Here is a 13,802-nt window from a genome sequence, read left to right as displayed (position 1 = left end):
TCTGCAGATGATACTTAATTCTGTTCACGACCTGCACACACAAACATCTTCTTGTGCTTGCTTCTCGACTTTTCGGATCTCACATCAGCCCCGCCAGGACCCTGTGACGCTCATCGAAACACTTTACATGTGATTGTTGTTCTGAAAAGACCACGAATTCCGCTGGAAAAAGATAGACATTGCGATGCAACCGGCAATCCACCCTCCTCGAGCTCAAGAGCTTCTTGCTCCGTTGCTGGGAGCCTTACCAGCGGCGGCTATCTCGAAAGACCCGCCGACCGCATTGCTTCCTCTGCTCTCACCGATCTTGCGACAGCGAGTACAATTACTGTCGGCCTCGAGCTCAGAACCATGGCTTTCGCTTCTTTGCTATGACCACTCCAAGACCCCGAACTTAGAACAGGCGATTAAGACAGAGGCGCTGGAACCGCATCCTGTCTCTGGAGAAGTGGAGGTTGATTGGGAATACGATGTGCAGGTCAAATATAAGCGGATAGACGAAGAAACTTTGCAGGCCATGGTCTCGCTAATACCTTTTGGCATAGACGTCAAGCTGGTATGGTGTGTTAATGATGAGCTTGGAGGTGGTGATGGGTGGAGGATCGGAGAAGTCACCGTCCCAGACAGCACTGGAACATGGGGACACACAAGTATAGCACTGGCGCAGGACGAATTCGATTCCCGGAATATCAGCACGTCTACCGCTGGAAACAGTACAAATGGAGGCGGTCTGCTGACGCCAGCTGCGGATGATGGAGACGATGACGACTATTGGGCACAATACGATCGCACTCCCTCACGAACACCAGCGAAACACTCTCCCGCCCCTCCCTCTATGGAAAACGCAAGAGCTCCTACCGATGATGAGGATTACTATGCTCAGTATGGAGCTGTACAGCCTGCAATGGACAATCACGATCCAGATGAAGCGCATCAGAATGGCAATGTAGAAACTACACTTGGTGGGGATGAAGTTATGAGCGGAATGCAGAACCACCTTACGTCGCCGCCAGAACCAGCAATTGGCTCGCCTCATTCCGAGGCTATTCTCCATCCCAGGCCCTCATCGAGTACGGGCAGCAGCGGGAGTGACATGGTAGCTAGACTAGAGAGGCAAGCGGCTCACCCCCGCCCGGAACAGAGTGAGACGGCGATTAAGCAACATATTAGCACGAGTATGAAGAGTCTATATCGGCTAGCAAAAGTTGGTGGCATTGACAGGGAGGAATTTGAAAGATTAATCTCTACGGAACTAGAGTGCTTGAGTCTGATGGATGAGGATGACTAAAGTTGGCAGAATCACTGCGTTGCGGTTGACGTGAGGATGTTTATACGGCTTGATATTTAATTGTGCATAATAGCATGGTGGCATCAGTTCGGTAGTGATTTAGTCTCTAACATAGCTTTGGCGTTTTTTTCAAAGAAACGGATATGGGAAATCGAAGACTGAATTGAAAATCATATCAATACTACCAAGAAGTGCTTTTATTCATTTTCGAGATGATGTCTAGTTTTTTCTCATATTTCTGGGCCGTTCTCCGGAGCAGATACAAAAGTATCAGGTTTTGGTCGTCGACAACCATCTCGTTTTCCTGGTAAAGCAATACATTCAATTTCAATATTGACACCTTTTGGCAGCTCTTTGACTGCGACACAGCTTCTTGCTGGCTTATGGGATATCAATTTCTCATACTCCTCATTCATCTCTGGGAAGTCCGCCATATCTGTGAGAAAAATCTGCACCTTGACGATCCTATTGAGACCTGAGCCTGCGCTATCAAGTACAGCCGACAACGCGTTAATACACGCTCGTGTTTTTTCGGCTACAGTTCCTTCAATAAGATTGCCTTGTGCATCTGCCGGTAGTTGACCAGAGCAGTAAATCGCGTGCGGTGTTGTGATTGCCTGGGACTACAAGTGGCGGTTCTGTCAGTGCAATAATACACTGGAAGGATTCCTAGTCCTGATACTCACATATGGCCCAACAGCTGAGCAATTGTCAGTCATCATAAATAACAGGTAAATAAGTACTAACGTTTCATAGCGTTTTCAGTAAGAACAGTTACCATTCTGGGAGCGTAATGTAACAATTTATTGTCCAGAAAGAGTCTTGCTGCGTGCGAGAATCTCATTCTATGGATTATACCTAACTGTGAGGGAGGCAGGCGGAAGGCACATGATGATGATCTCAAAGTCGACGGGATTATTGTCTGTGGTCTCATATCGATGGATTGCTTAGATGACAGCGGTATCTCTGGTAGGTAAATGTGATCTTTGGCTCTGGAGTAGGTTTATGGATTTAGGTATCTCGACCCTTGCTCATGTTCGTCCCCAATCACCTGACACGTCCCGAGTTGTACTTCAGTTCTACAAATGGAAACACAGCGTAAGAATATGTTGAGTACATTTTCTACTTAACATATTACGAAAAATTGCACAACGACTTCTAATAACTATAACTAACTAATACATCTAATCCTTCCCAGCCAATGGCCACGTAGTTCCATCCTATAAATATCATCTGGTTGACACTACCCCTGAACGTGACTAGCGGCTGTGAGCGATGCCCCAAATGGACACCTCACGAATTACGCGGTCTGCTACAAATTTCCAACTCTCAGCCTCTCCCTTCTGTATTCTGGAGGAGAACAACGTCGCCTCTTGATCAATCCAAAAGATCAATGCTGTTTCTGAATTCGTATTAGACTTGTAATAGGGGCGCATTTAATTGTAAGTTATCTTTAATTCTGTGTGGTCAGTTTTATAGCTTCAAAGCACTCCCATGCCAAAACCTGAGCGACCCCTCGGCTTACCAGTTGTAAATTTAGTACTTTTTCTCTGCTTCTTGAAGTAAGATGTCTTCACAGGGCTCTGTGAGGAAGCGGAAAGACGTTTCGACACCCGCCAAAGCGAAAGATGGTCCAGCAACTGGCATTGCGACTCCCCGCGAGCCCGACCTCGATGCCCTCGTAAAGGCAAACTTAAGTTCGAAAGGCGCTGGAGTGGAATGGGATTACCGGGCTGCAATCACAGTTATTACAGTGCTTGCATTCATAACTAGATTCTGGGGAATAAGTCATCCCAATGAGGTCGTTTTCGACGAGGTCCATTTTGGCAAGGTAAGAGAAAAAATTCTGTGGTGGCTTAAATGTGCTAAATATTCCTGTAATAGTTTGCCTCATACTACCTCGAGCGAACATACTTTTTCGATGTCCATCCTCCCTTCGGAAAACTCCTCTTCGCCCTAATGGGTTGGTTCGTTGGATATGATGGACGCTTCCATTTCGAGAACATTGGCGATTCCTACATCACCAACAAGGTTCCATACGTGGCTTACCGGGCAATGCCAGCACTTTTGGGTGCTCTCACGGTTCCTGTGGTCTTCGACATAATGTGGGAGTCTGGATATACACTTCCAGCATGTATTGTTTCTGCCTGCCTAATTCTCTTCGACAATGCCCACATTGGTCAGACACGTCTGATTCTTCTCGATGCGACCCTCGTCTTCGCCATGGCCTGCAGTCTATTATGTTACATCAAGTTTTATAAGCTTCGCCATGAGCCTTTTGGAAGGAAATGGTGGAAGTGGCTTCTTCTGACCGGGTTTGCACTTAGTTGCGTTATCTCGACCAAATATGTCGGTCTATTCGCATTCGTGACAATTGGTTCCGCAGTCGCAATTGATCTTTGGGATCTTTTGAATGTTAACCGTCGCCAAGGGGCCCTCGACCTCCCGGAATTCGGTAAGCATTTTGCGGCCCGGGCCTTTGCCCTGATCATTGTACCATTCATGTTCTACCTCTTCTGGTTCCAGGTTCATTTTGTGATCTTGAACCGTTCCGGGCCAGGAGATGATTTCATGTCCCCTGAGTTCCAGGAGACACTCAGCGATAATGTGATGACAGCCAACGCCATTACCGTCAACTACTACGATAATATTCAAATCAAGCACAAGGAGACCAATCACTTCCTACACAGTCACCCAGACAAGTACCCACTGAGATATGACGACGGCCGTGTGTCCAGTCAAGGGCAGCAAGTTACTGGATACCCTTACGCAGACGCCAACAATCATTGGCAAATCCTCCCAGTCAACAACGATTTGGCTGAAGGACGCGTGGTCAAGAATAATGACCTTGTGAGACTTCGCCATGTTATCACCGATACCATGCTTCTTTCTCATGATGTTGCCTCTCCGTACTTTCCCACCAACCAGGAATTTACAACAGTTCCAATGGCAGACGCAATGGGAGACCGACTCAATGATACTCTGTTCGAAATCAGGATCGAAAATGGCAAAGCCAATCAAGAGTTCAAGAGTCTTTCCGGCCAATTCAAACTTATTCATAACCCAAGCAAGGTTGCAATGTGGACCCATACTAAACCTCTTCCAGACTGGGCTTACAACCAGCTAGAAATCAACGGTAACAAGAACCTCGGCCAAAGCTCCAACATCTGGTTCGTTGACGAAATTCCATCAATTCCTAAAGACAGCCCACGTTTGATCAAGACCGAGCGCAAAGTCAAGAGTGTACCATTCCTCAAGAAATGGTTCGAGTTGCAGAGAGCCATGTTCTATCATAACAATGCTCTAACCAGTAGCCACCCTTACGCTAGTGAGCCTTTCGTCTGGCCATTTCTATTAAGAGGTGTGAGTTTCTGGACTCAAAATGATACCCGCCAGCAAATCTACTTTCTAGGAAATCCTCTTGGCTGGTGGCTGGCAAGTAGTTTGCTCGCAGTGTATGCCGGCATCATTGCAGCAGATCAACTGTCATTGCGCCGTGGAGTTGATGCTTTGGATCTGCGTAAGTTTACCTACGCCCTATCTCACTCCTTTTTACTAATTTTGGCAGGCACACGCTCCCGTCTTTATAACTCTACTGGGTTTTTCTTCCTTGCATGGGCCATGCATTATCTCCCATTTTACCTTATGGGACGTCAACTCTTCTTGCATCATTACCTCCCTGCTCATCTGGCCTCCACACTTGTCACTGGTGCGCTTCTCGAGTTCATATTCAATGTGGAACCTGTTCTCGATGACCCTGCCATCACCAAGGGCGCCAACAAGACAGCTCAAAAGCAACGCCCAGCACGTGAGAAGATAGCTGGACAGAACCTATTGATGTCATGGGCTGCGGCTGGTGTCATCATTGCTATCGTTATTGGAGGATGGTACTACTTCTTGCCATTGACATACGGTTATCCAGGACTTGATGTTGCTCAAGTTCAGGCCCGTAAATGGCTCGGGTACGATCTACACTTTGCGAAATAGATGGCCCCATAGTGGGCTTGTACAATTATGGATAAAGGGAGAGGGACAAACGGGGCTGATCCTGGGGCGCAGGTCTGAGATTAGCGACTGCATCTATAACTTTGTAAAATATCTTCTTTAGGGAGAAAGCACTTTGGAATGAAAATCTCTTTTGTATGTGATCACCTTTACAGTGCTTTGATGCTGTCCGTCTTGACAATCCAAAGATGTATTATCAGTCTTTTGGTTTTAAAAGTAAAGCAGTGTGTTTTGATTGCAAGGCTATGGTTTCAAGGGAAGATGAAGCTCGAGGGCCTGGGACTGGAGACTCCAGGCATGTGGATTCTCAAGCAGTCAAGGCAGATTCATTCAAGACCACCTAGCATGAGAAGAGAGGAAAGGTTCCGGAGGATTCTATCGTTGGCAGCATTTTGAAAATGAATAGGCAATCAAGATGCGTAAGTAGAACAAACATACAACCTTCACGTAGATCAGTTCAAGCATTAATGTAACTAGCCAGCCTATACACTCCAATAGACAGATGTAGCATTCCACTACTCGACAGCATAAAGACTATGGCGAACCTGCAGCTGCTCCTTCCATTCTCCTCTTCTCTTTCCTCTCCTTTTTCCTAGCCAGCTTCTCCTTCTTTTTTGCTTCCCTCCTTTTGACTTTTTCTTCTTCATCTATATCTGACTCTCCCTCGTCCGTGCCGTTCACTGTTGGCTTGATGACGCTCTCGCTAGTGTCTGCTGAGGCTGGCTGGACCTCCGGTGTATTCGCAGAAGTTTGAGCATTGACGTTGTCCTTGTCAACTTTGACGATCCCCAAGACTTCTGTTGGGCTCTGGTCTTTGGATTTCTTTTTTCGTTTCGCTAGTAAACTCACATCCTCTAATTCAGTATGTATTCTGCCACTATCCGTTGAAGGCGTGAGAGCAGCAGTGCCATCATTGCCATTAGGGTCCCCATTTTCCGCTCTTTCTTTTTTAACTTCTGGTGCTTTGAAGACTATACTTTCATCAATAGCAGGTTCGCGCTTGACCTCCTGCAACTCGATCTTAACCTCCTCTTTCTGCGGTTTCGTCTTGAGCTTCTTTGCTCGCCCCAAAGAAGAACGACCTCCTTCTTCATCACTACTTTGCTCTTTTAATCCACGTTTCGCACTAGCAGCCTTCTCCTCAGCGTCTCGTGCTTTGCTAGCTTTTAAAGTTTTCGACGGGAAGAACTTCGCGCGCAATTCTTTGGTGCTGTTTTCGGTGTCGTTCTTCAGGAATTGGGCAGGTATAGGACATCCCAATCCAAGGCGCGGAGGTTGTGGTCGGAACAAGGCTGCATCTTCCGCCTCCAGCTCTGCTTGGGTCTTTCGAGGTTCGTTTGCGCGCGCTGATTTCGCTATCCATCCTTGCACAACTGCTTCGTGCTTTGCGATTGCAACTGCGATCTTGTTCGTAATGACATCGTACTCGGATTTAGACAGTCCCACTGCCTTTTTCTTTTCTGTTTCTTCAGTCGACATATTTATGGTAGAAGGCGGAATCTTTGCTGCCATAAAATTTAGAGGTTGAGGGGAACTTTTGGGTATCCCGGAAGTACGTTTTCCCGCGTATTCCTACTAGCTCCGACCAAAGCTGTCAGAATCGCGACTCCTGCCGAAAAGGACAGGGCAAGATAATCTCCAAACATCAACTTTCCTTTCTTCAATTGACGGCTCCCCAAATTTCCTGTACATTTTCCGTCCAATATGTTTAAGCTTGCCCGTAGCAGGCCTTTTACGGCAGCTTTCAGATCCACCAAGGTAGAAATATTTTATTTATCCTTTTGCGGTATTTCCAAATAACAACATGCTAAAACATCCAGATCTCCGTTCCTTCCCGCTTAGCAGGTGTTGCACAACAAAAGAGAGCTTTAAGTATACATGAGTATCTTTCTGCAGATCTCCTGAGACAGGTAAGAACCTAACAAATGGCCTGAGTTTCGTGGTTGACAAGTTACAGTATGGCATTGGAGTCCCAAAAGGTTCCGTCGCTACCACAGCCGCCGAGGCCGAAGCAATCGCGAAAGATATCGGTGGAGATGATATGGTGATCAAGGCTCAGGTCCTTGCTGGAGGACGAGGAAAGGGAACATTCGATAACGGCCTCAAGGGTGGTGTTCGTGTTATCTACTCTCCAACAGAAGCCAAGATGTTCGCCGACCAAATGATCGGACACAAGCTTGTCACCAAGCAGACTGGAGCACAGGGCCGCCTCTGTAACTCGGTATATATTTGCGAGCGCAAGTTTGCTCGCAGAGAATTCTATCTTGCTATTCTGATGGATCGGGCATCGCAAGGGCCAGTTATTGTGTCCTCATCGCAAGGTGGAATGGATATCGAGGGTGTAGCCAAGGAGAACCCAGACGCGATCACCACAACATACATTGATATCCACAAGGGTGTTACCGACGATATCGCCAGAAAGATTTCTGCTGATCTTGGATTCAGCGAGCAGTGTATCGAGGATGCAAAGGACACCATTCAGAAGCTATACAAGATCTTCATGGAGAAGGATGCCACCCAGATTGAAATCAACCCTCTTTCCGAGACATCAGATCATAAGGTTCTGGCTATGGATGCCAAACTTGGTTTCGATGACAACGCAGAGTTCCGCCAAAAGGAGATTTTCTCCATGCGCGATACCACACAAGAGGATGCTGAGGAAGTTCGCGCCGCCGAGTCTGGCCTCAACTTCATCAAGCTTGGAGGTGATATTGGATGCTTGGTCAACGGTGCTGGTCTCGCTATGGCGACCATGGATATCATCAAGTTGAACGGTGGAGAGCCAGCCAACTTCTTGGATGTTGGTGGTGGTGCCACTCCCCAGGCTATCAAGGAGGCTTTCACACTTATCACAAGCGACCCTAAAGTCACTGCTATTTTCGTCAACATCTTCGGTGGTATCGTCAGATGTGATGCCATTGCCAAAGGTCTTATCAGCACCGTTGAGAGCATGAATCTCAGAATCCCAATCATTGCCAGATTACAAGGAACCAACATGGAGGCAGCTCACAAGTTGATCAACGAATCAGGCCTCAAGATTTTCTCTATCGATGATTTACAGAACGCAGCAGAGAAGGCAGTGCAATTCTCGAAAGTTGTAAAGATGGGTGAGTAGCTAAGCTTTCACGTTTGAACTTGACTAATACCACTATAGCGCGGGACATTGATGTTGGTGTGGAATTCTCACTGGGTATTTAAGCGGCGGTCACGCTTCGTGCGTCTTTGTATTTGATTCCCTCAGTTCAAGCGAACGGTTGAGTATGTAAGATGTGTTTATATGCTTTGGTCTCGTTTCTTCCTCCTATGATACCTTCAAGTGCTGCTTGGTATCGACGTGTCAACGTGCAGAGGAAGGATGTTTCTTCTTTGTCACACGATAACTAGATTTCCTAATCCTATACTTGAATAATCCGCGTCTGTCGGTCTCCTTTCTTTGATTACTCGTTTGCGGTCCTCTGCCGGTACGAGGCTCTTCTGAAGACTACCAAGAAGCAAATTCTGTAGTCGGTAAGCAAAGAGAGAGCTTGAGAACAGAATCTGGAGTTCACTTACACTACTCTCACAAAGGAACCATCAACACGTAAATAGGCTTAGAGACTCCGTTTCCAATACTTCCACCTGCATCTACCTCGAGGCTGCTGGAAGCTAATCTCAGGAAACATGATATGGAAAACACAGCTAGAATGGCCCGGAGGTCAAATCGTTCTGAAATATCATGTGCCCATCTCGTCGTTGATATGATCATGACACCAAGTATCCATGCGATCAAGTCGCAGCAACCTCTCGACCACAGCACGACATTCACCCAGCCCTTTGCTGCATTGTTCCCAACAGCCTGACGAACCCCTTTCAACTGGCTTTTAGTCCGGGCAGGCTTTGGCTTCCGACACCTAAATTTAGTTGAAGGTGGTAGACGTGCGTATTCCACATCGCGATCAGGTCGCTGCATCTCTTCAAGTAACTTCCGAGCGATGTAGGGCGGTAAGGGAGGAGTTGGAATAGGACAAGCGGCAAGATTCAAGTTTGCGAAGGCTCGATCTGGTCGTTGAGTGTACTGCCAATTCATGGATATGCTGTCGAGGTCAGCTGATGTTGGACGGAGATCAACCGCAGATCAAATCCAGTATGGATAGCAAAACGTCTGAAAAGAGCAGAATAGTTTTCGTCTCGCAATAAACAAGAAATGTTCGTCAATCGCTTTGAATGACTGGAGCTGCTCAGTATTATGAGTGATGAGATGGCAATGCTGTCTCGGGTTGCAGCACTTAAGTGGAAGAGAACGTGCTCGACAAACTCTTAGAACAGCCTTCGAATCTACCACTTTACCAATTGCGAGCTCCCAAAGCAAACAGAGAACAGAGCATGCAAACTCGGTATACCAGCTGCTCTGCAATTGAGCTTGTTGGTGATGTCTCTGAAAAGGTGGGTTGTATTTGCAGTTTCGCAGTTCAGCTCATTGTTGCATTTGGTTTCAAAAAACGACTCAAAATGCAGATGCCTCCAGAACTTCTAGAAACAGGTCCCATCTTGTACTCTTTCACCTTAAGGAACGATGCATTTTGCGGTATCGGTGCAGTTGGACAATTGTCGTTGAGTCAAGATTGGATGCCTAGTCACGGGTGTGGGATCAGGTGACGTTTGCCTGTCGATTGCCGTTTGCAGTGTCAGGGATTGGAAGATTGTTTTGAGTGCTGTGAGTCATTTCAATATTCTATTTTTATACATGGCTACATATTGTACGTCGTGGCTGAATCTTTTAGGTATAGCGGTTGAAATCATGCTTAAGTGCAAGCTGGAGACATCAAAATGTTTCCTAGGGCAAACAATCAGTTACAACTCCGTATGAAGGGAATACCGAGGTTCAAGAAAGTTGGAACTTACCTCCATCTGGGTATACGATCTGGCCATTCAACCAAGTGCTTGCTGGACCAGCCAGAAACAAGACACAGTTACCCATATCCTCCTCACTACCATATCTTCCACTAGGATTACTAGCCTCAGAATTCATCTCACTCTTCTGATTCTCATCACTCTTTCCAGCTGTCATCTCACTTGGAAACACACCTGGAGCAATGCTGTTGACTCTGATCTTTGCCTCCACAAGCGTGGTTGCTAGCATTCTCGTTAATTGGATGAATGCGGCCTTGGAAGCTGCGTAAGCGAATTGTCCATTCGAGGATCCTTTCATCACTCCAGATATAGAGGTGATGTTGATAATTGAAGGTGTGAATCCTTTCTTAGTATCGATGGTCTTCGAGAGTAGTGGAAGGAATGCCGTTGCGACGAAGAATTGAGCGGTGACATTCGTGGCGAAGGTCGCTCCCCAAGACTCTGGGTCCGATTTCCATAAATGCTCTGAGATTGATTTTGCTGACTAAGATATCGTCAATGGAGTTCTCAAAATACTTCGTTATTACTATCGATCATCAGATAGCACTTACCTTGAAATCTGGCTCTCCATTGGAATACTTCGTGTTATCATCCGCTGCAATCCCAGCGTTGTTGACCAATAAATGGATCCCGTTTGGTTCTTTTCCCTCAACCTCTTTTACCATTTTCAAGATATCATCTTTATTAGAAATATCGGCTGGTGGCAAAGCGACAATGCTTCCCTTTCCACCATCGTTATACTTCTCAACCACTTTCTCTAAAGCATCATCTCTGCGGCCGGTGATATAGACTTTTGCTCCGTTGGCCTTGAGGGTCTGAGTGATCATCAAACCAATACCAGTTCCACCACCTGTAACAATAGCTGTGTAATTTGACACATCATACAGCTTGCTAGCTTGTAATTGCTGGTTCGGGGTTGCTGAGGATGACATTCTGATCGCTTGGCTTGGAAGAGTTCTAGGTAAAGTTGATGGGACGAATTGTTTACGGAAAAGAGATGGTTTAACAGGTAACTTGAACATTGCAAAATCAGAAGTAGACAGATGTGTAAAGAATAAGATATTTAAGTGAGATCTGGTGGATTCTGCTACTAGTCATTGGGAATTCAGTATGACGTTGCGGAATAAGCGACGTTGGAAATCAGCAGTTCGGAGATGAAGGTCCGCCAACCTATCTCATAAAGAATGAGATCTACTTCTGGGCAGAGAATACTCCACTCTTCTTCTTTTTATTATTTTTAGGACCGGCATTCTAAGAGGAGACGCATATACGGGACCTAACTCTATTCCGTGGTCTAAAATACTCGCTCTCGCTTATCGCTCGTGCTGAAGGTCACATATCATTACCAAGAAATATATCCTCATTTCAGCTCCATCCTTCGTCGGGAAACCGGCAAGGTGACGGGATTGACAAGAGTTTGCAATCTATTTAAAACAACGGGAAAGATTTTGTTCCAGTCAAAATGATCCCGTGGGCGTTCTTACCACATCTATATGCAGCTTCCCATCTATACCCATCCCCCACACGCCTTTTCTGCCACATGTCCATGCGCATACCACTTTGCTCCGACATGTCTACCCGTTTTCTACTCCTGAGACCATTCATATTCTTAAGATTCTATCCTATTGTCTCAGTTGGCTCATTCCAAGACCAATCATGTGCGATTTGTTGCCAATTACTCATACTTTTGTACCAACCGTCCATTGCTCGGCACGGTAACATGCAAGCGGCCGTCCGAATAGCAAACAACCCCACGATATTATCAAGGCAGCTGGAGAGACGGTAGGATATCCTTGATCGGATGACTGGGCTGAAATAAGGATTTCTATTTATGTTCAGCTGGCCCCACGGCTCTCATCATCTGTATGATGAAGTGTTTCAACACACTTCAAGACAGATCATTCTATGAAAACATCAAGGAAAGCAGCTGTCAAAGATGTCTCTAGGCTCCAGCACACCCAAATGGCAGAGTAGGCAAACACTACTCAGAAATCGTGGGAAACAACCAAATCCACCTGAGACGTCCGACTGGAACCAGTACCCTTACCCTTCAAATCGTCAAGCGGAAACTTGCGAACTTGTCGTATCTTGGTTGGAATACCATGCAGCTCAATCATTGTTACCATTCAACTTATACGATAGGTACAGTGGAACGCCACCAGTGAAGGATGTTGTGCCGGGAATTGTTAAAGAAAACTCTCCGCCGGTAGAACTTGGAAGTGGTGTTGCAGACAAATCAAGTGACCTAACGGACAGAACGTTTTCAGAAAGTTGGAAAGAATTTCTTCGTATGCAAGCAAACCGGAGTAGCCAGTTCGAGGGACTAGGTTTGGGGAGAGACTCGATCTTTGCAGGACGTTTTGCAAAATCCTGCACACTCGACGACTCAGACAGCGGTTCAAGTAACCTAGACGACGACGATTACGAATACCAAGCCCTCAAGCAACTAGAAGCCCACCAAATCGACGCCATCCGCGCACGAATCCTATCCTTCGACTTCGGCATCCCCCACAAACGGGCCATCGACATCAAAAAGACGATTCTCGAAGAATACCAGAACCTACTCAATGAAAACCCCAAGGAAGTCAGTTACGAGCCTCGTTTCCACGACACCATAAATTCTCGTCGTGGCAACTGGGAGGACGAGGATGGGACGGAGAATTTCTGTCGCTTGTATGATGGGGAGGGACGGAGGATTCGTGAGTTGAGGGAGGACGAGTTTTTGATGGGGGATCAGCATTCGATTTGGCCGATTCCGAATAGGCCGCCGACTCTTATGGGGGGAGGGGAGGAGATTGGAGGGGGTGGGTATTGGTGTTTCTGAGTCGAGTGGGAAGGGTTTGATGATGTGTGGTTCTTATGACGATTACTATGTTTCTTTATTTTGTGTTGGACTGCTTCTCTGGACAGATTTTCGGGTGGAATAATATATGATGTTCGATGATGAATGTTACACTTCTGGTGTCTTGTGTTTGTCTGCACTTTTGGTACGGTTTCTGAGGTTGCCTTGTCTTTGGGATCGAATTGGGTTTTCTCTTCGCGGAAAGTAAACAGGCTATTGATTTCTTGTCGAACAAATATGTATTACTCCACTCAAAACAAATACTGAATCCCCTAGCAGTGTGCTTTGTAGTACATTTTTCGACTTAATGAGATTGAACTGAGTGTAGAGTCATTTTTCTTTATTCTGTTTCGAAATTGTCTAACTCAGAATTCCGTTAGCAATGCACTTCACGAAATATAAAGAAAAGATACATACCTGTTCCGGGTTTTCGACTGTTTGGATTGCAGTCAAGCTTGTTTCTATTGCGTCTTCCCTCTGCTCTCAGATTTGAGTTACATCACTCAATCCGACCCAAAATCTCAACCGGTGTCACCAACTTACAAACTTAACCAAAATCCTTTCGGACCTTAGACTCCACCGAACCACATCTCCAACTCATCAATCAAAATCAACATGTCACCCAAACCAAATCTAGCCAAATTTCCCACCACCGCACCCCAAAACCGTCCCACCTTCAACCCATTCCCATCCCCATGCTACCAACGGCAACCCACAGCATCCGTGTCACCATTCCCACGACCCAATTTCCATCCTCGTGGGTCCTACATCAACACT

General features: G+C 46.3%; 8 protein-coding genes across 8 annotated transcripts; 4 read left to right on the top strand and 4 right to left on the bottom strand.

Moving 5' to 3' along the window:
- Positions 1 to 184: 184 nt before the first annotated feature.
- Positions 185 to 1,288, top strand: GLAREA_03072 (uncharacterized protein; the record flags this gene model as incomplete). The annotated part of the gene is made up of 1 exon (XM_008088157.1): positions 185 to 1,288. The coding sequence occupies one exon, from the start codon at positions 185 to 187 to the stop codon at positions 1,286 to 1,288; it is 1,104 nt and encodes a 367-aa protein (XP_008086348.1).
- Positions 1,289 to 1,518: 230 nt separating this feature from the next.
- On the bottom strand, positions 1,519 to 2,069 carry GLAREA_03071 (YjgF-like protein; the record flags this gene model as incomplete). Its single annotated transcript, XM_008088156.1, has 3 exons — positions 1,519 to 1,911; positions 1,975 to 1,988; positions 2,036 to 2,069. 3 exons carry the CDS (start codon positions 2,067 to 2,069, stop codon positions 1,519 to 1,521), a joined length of 441 nt encoding a protein of 146 aa, XP_008086347.1.
- A 786-nt stretch (positions 2,070 to 2,855) lies between these two features.
- On the top strand, positions 2,856 to 5,275 carry GLAREA_03070 (MIR; the record flags this gene model as incomplete). The annotated part of the gene is made up of 3 exons (XM_008088155.1): positions 2,856 to 3,119; positions 3,173 to 4,808; positions 4,857 to 5,275. The coding sequence occupies 3 exons, from the start codon at positions 2,856 to 2,858 to the stop codon at positions 5,273 to 5,275; spliced, it is 2,319 nt and encodes a 772-aa protein (XP_008086346.1).
- Positions 5,276 to 5,827: 552 nt separating this feature from the next.
- On the bottom strand, positions 5,828 to 6,772 carry GLAREA_03069 (uncharacterized protein; the record flags this gene model as incomplete). The annotated part of the gene is made up of 1 exon (XM_008088154.1): positions 5,828 to 6,772. One exon carries the CDS (start codon positions 6,770 to 6,772, stop codon positions 5,828 to 5,830), a length of 945 nt encoding a protein of 314 aa, XP_008086345.1.
- A 225-nt stretch (positions 6,773 to 6,997) lies between these two features.
- GLAREA_03068 (Glutathione synthetase ATP-binding protein) lies at positions 6,998 to 8,491 on the top strand (the record flags this gene model as incomplete). Its single annotated transcript, XM_008088153.1, has 4 exons — positions 6,998 to 7,051; positions 7,114 to 7,203; positions 7,251 to 8,400; positions 8,448 to 8,491. 4 exons carry the CDS (start codon positions 6,998 to 7,000, stop codon positions 8,489 to 8,491), a joined length of 1,338 nt encoding a protein of 445 aa, XP_008086344.1.
- Positions 8,492 to 8,852: 361 nt separating this feature from the next.
- GLAREA_03067 (uncharacterized protein) lies at positions 8,853 to 9,359 on the bottom strand (the record flags this gene model as incomplete). The annotated part of the gene is made up of 1 exon (XM_008088152.1): positions 8,853 to 9,359. The coding sequence occupies one exon, from the start codon at positions 9,357 to 9,359 to the stop codon at positions 8,853 to 8,855; it is 507 nt and encodes a 168-aa protein (XP_008086343.1).
- Positions 9,360 to 10,074: 715 nt separating this feature from the next.
- On the bottom strand, positions 10,075 to 11,115 carry GLAREA_03066 (NAD(P)-binding Rossmann-fold containing protein; the record flags this gene model as incomplete). Its single annotated transcript, XM_008088151.1, has 3 exons — positions 10,075 to 10,106; positions 10,175 to 10,667; positions 10,735 to 11,115. The coding sequence occupies 3 exons, from the start codon at positions 11,113 to 11,115 to the stop codon at positions 10,075 to 10,077; spliced, it is 906 nt and encodes a 301-aa protein (XP_008086342.1).
- A 1,004-nt stretch (positions 11,116 to 12,119) lies between these two features.
- Positions 12,120 to 13,007, top strand: GLAREA_03065 (uncharacterized protein; the record flags this gene model as incomplete). Its single annotated transcript, XM_008088150.1, has 1 exon — positions 12,120 to 13,007. The coding sequence occupies one exon, from the start codon at positions 12,120 to 12,122 to the stop codon at positions 13,005 to 13,007; it is 888 nt and encodes a 295-aa protein (XP_008086341.1).
- Positions 13,008 to 13,802: the final 795 nt, after the last annotated feature.

The sequence above is a fragment of the Glarea lozoyensis genome, assembly GCF_000409485.1.
Source record: "Glarea lozoyensis ATCC 20868 chromosome Unknown GLAREA6, whole genome shotgun sequence".
Lineage (NCBI taxonomy): Eukaryota > Fungi > Ascomycota > Leotiomycetes > Helotiales > Helotiaceae > Glarea > Glarea lozoyensis.
The sequence above is the reverse complement of the archived record's forward strand: the minus strand, read 5'-3'. Positions and strand labels throughout refer to the sequence as shown.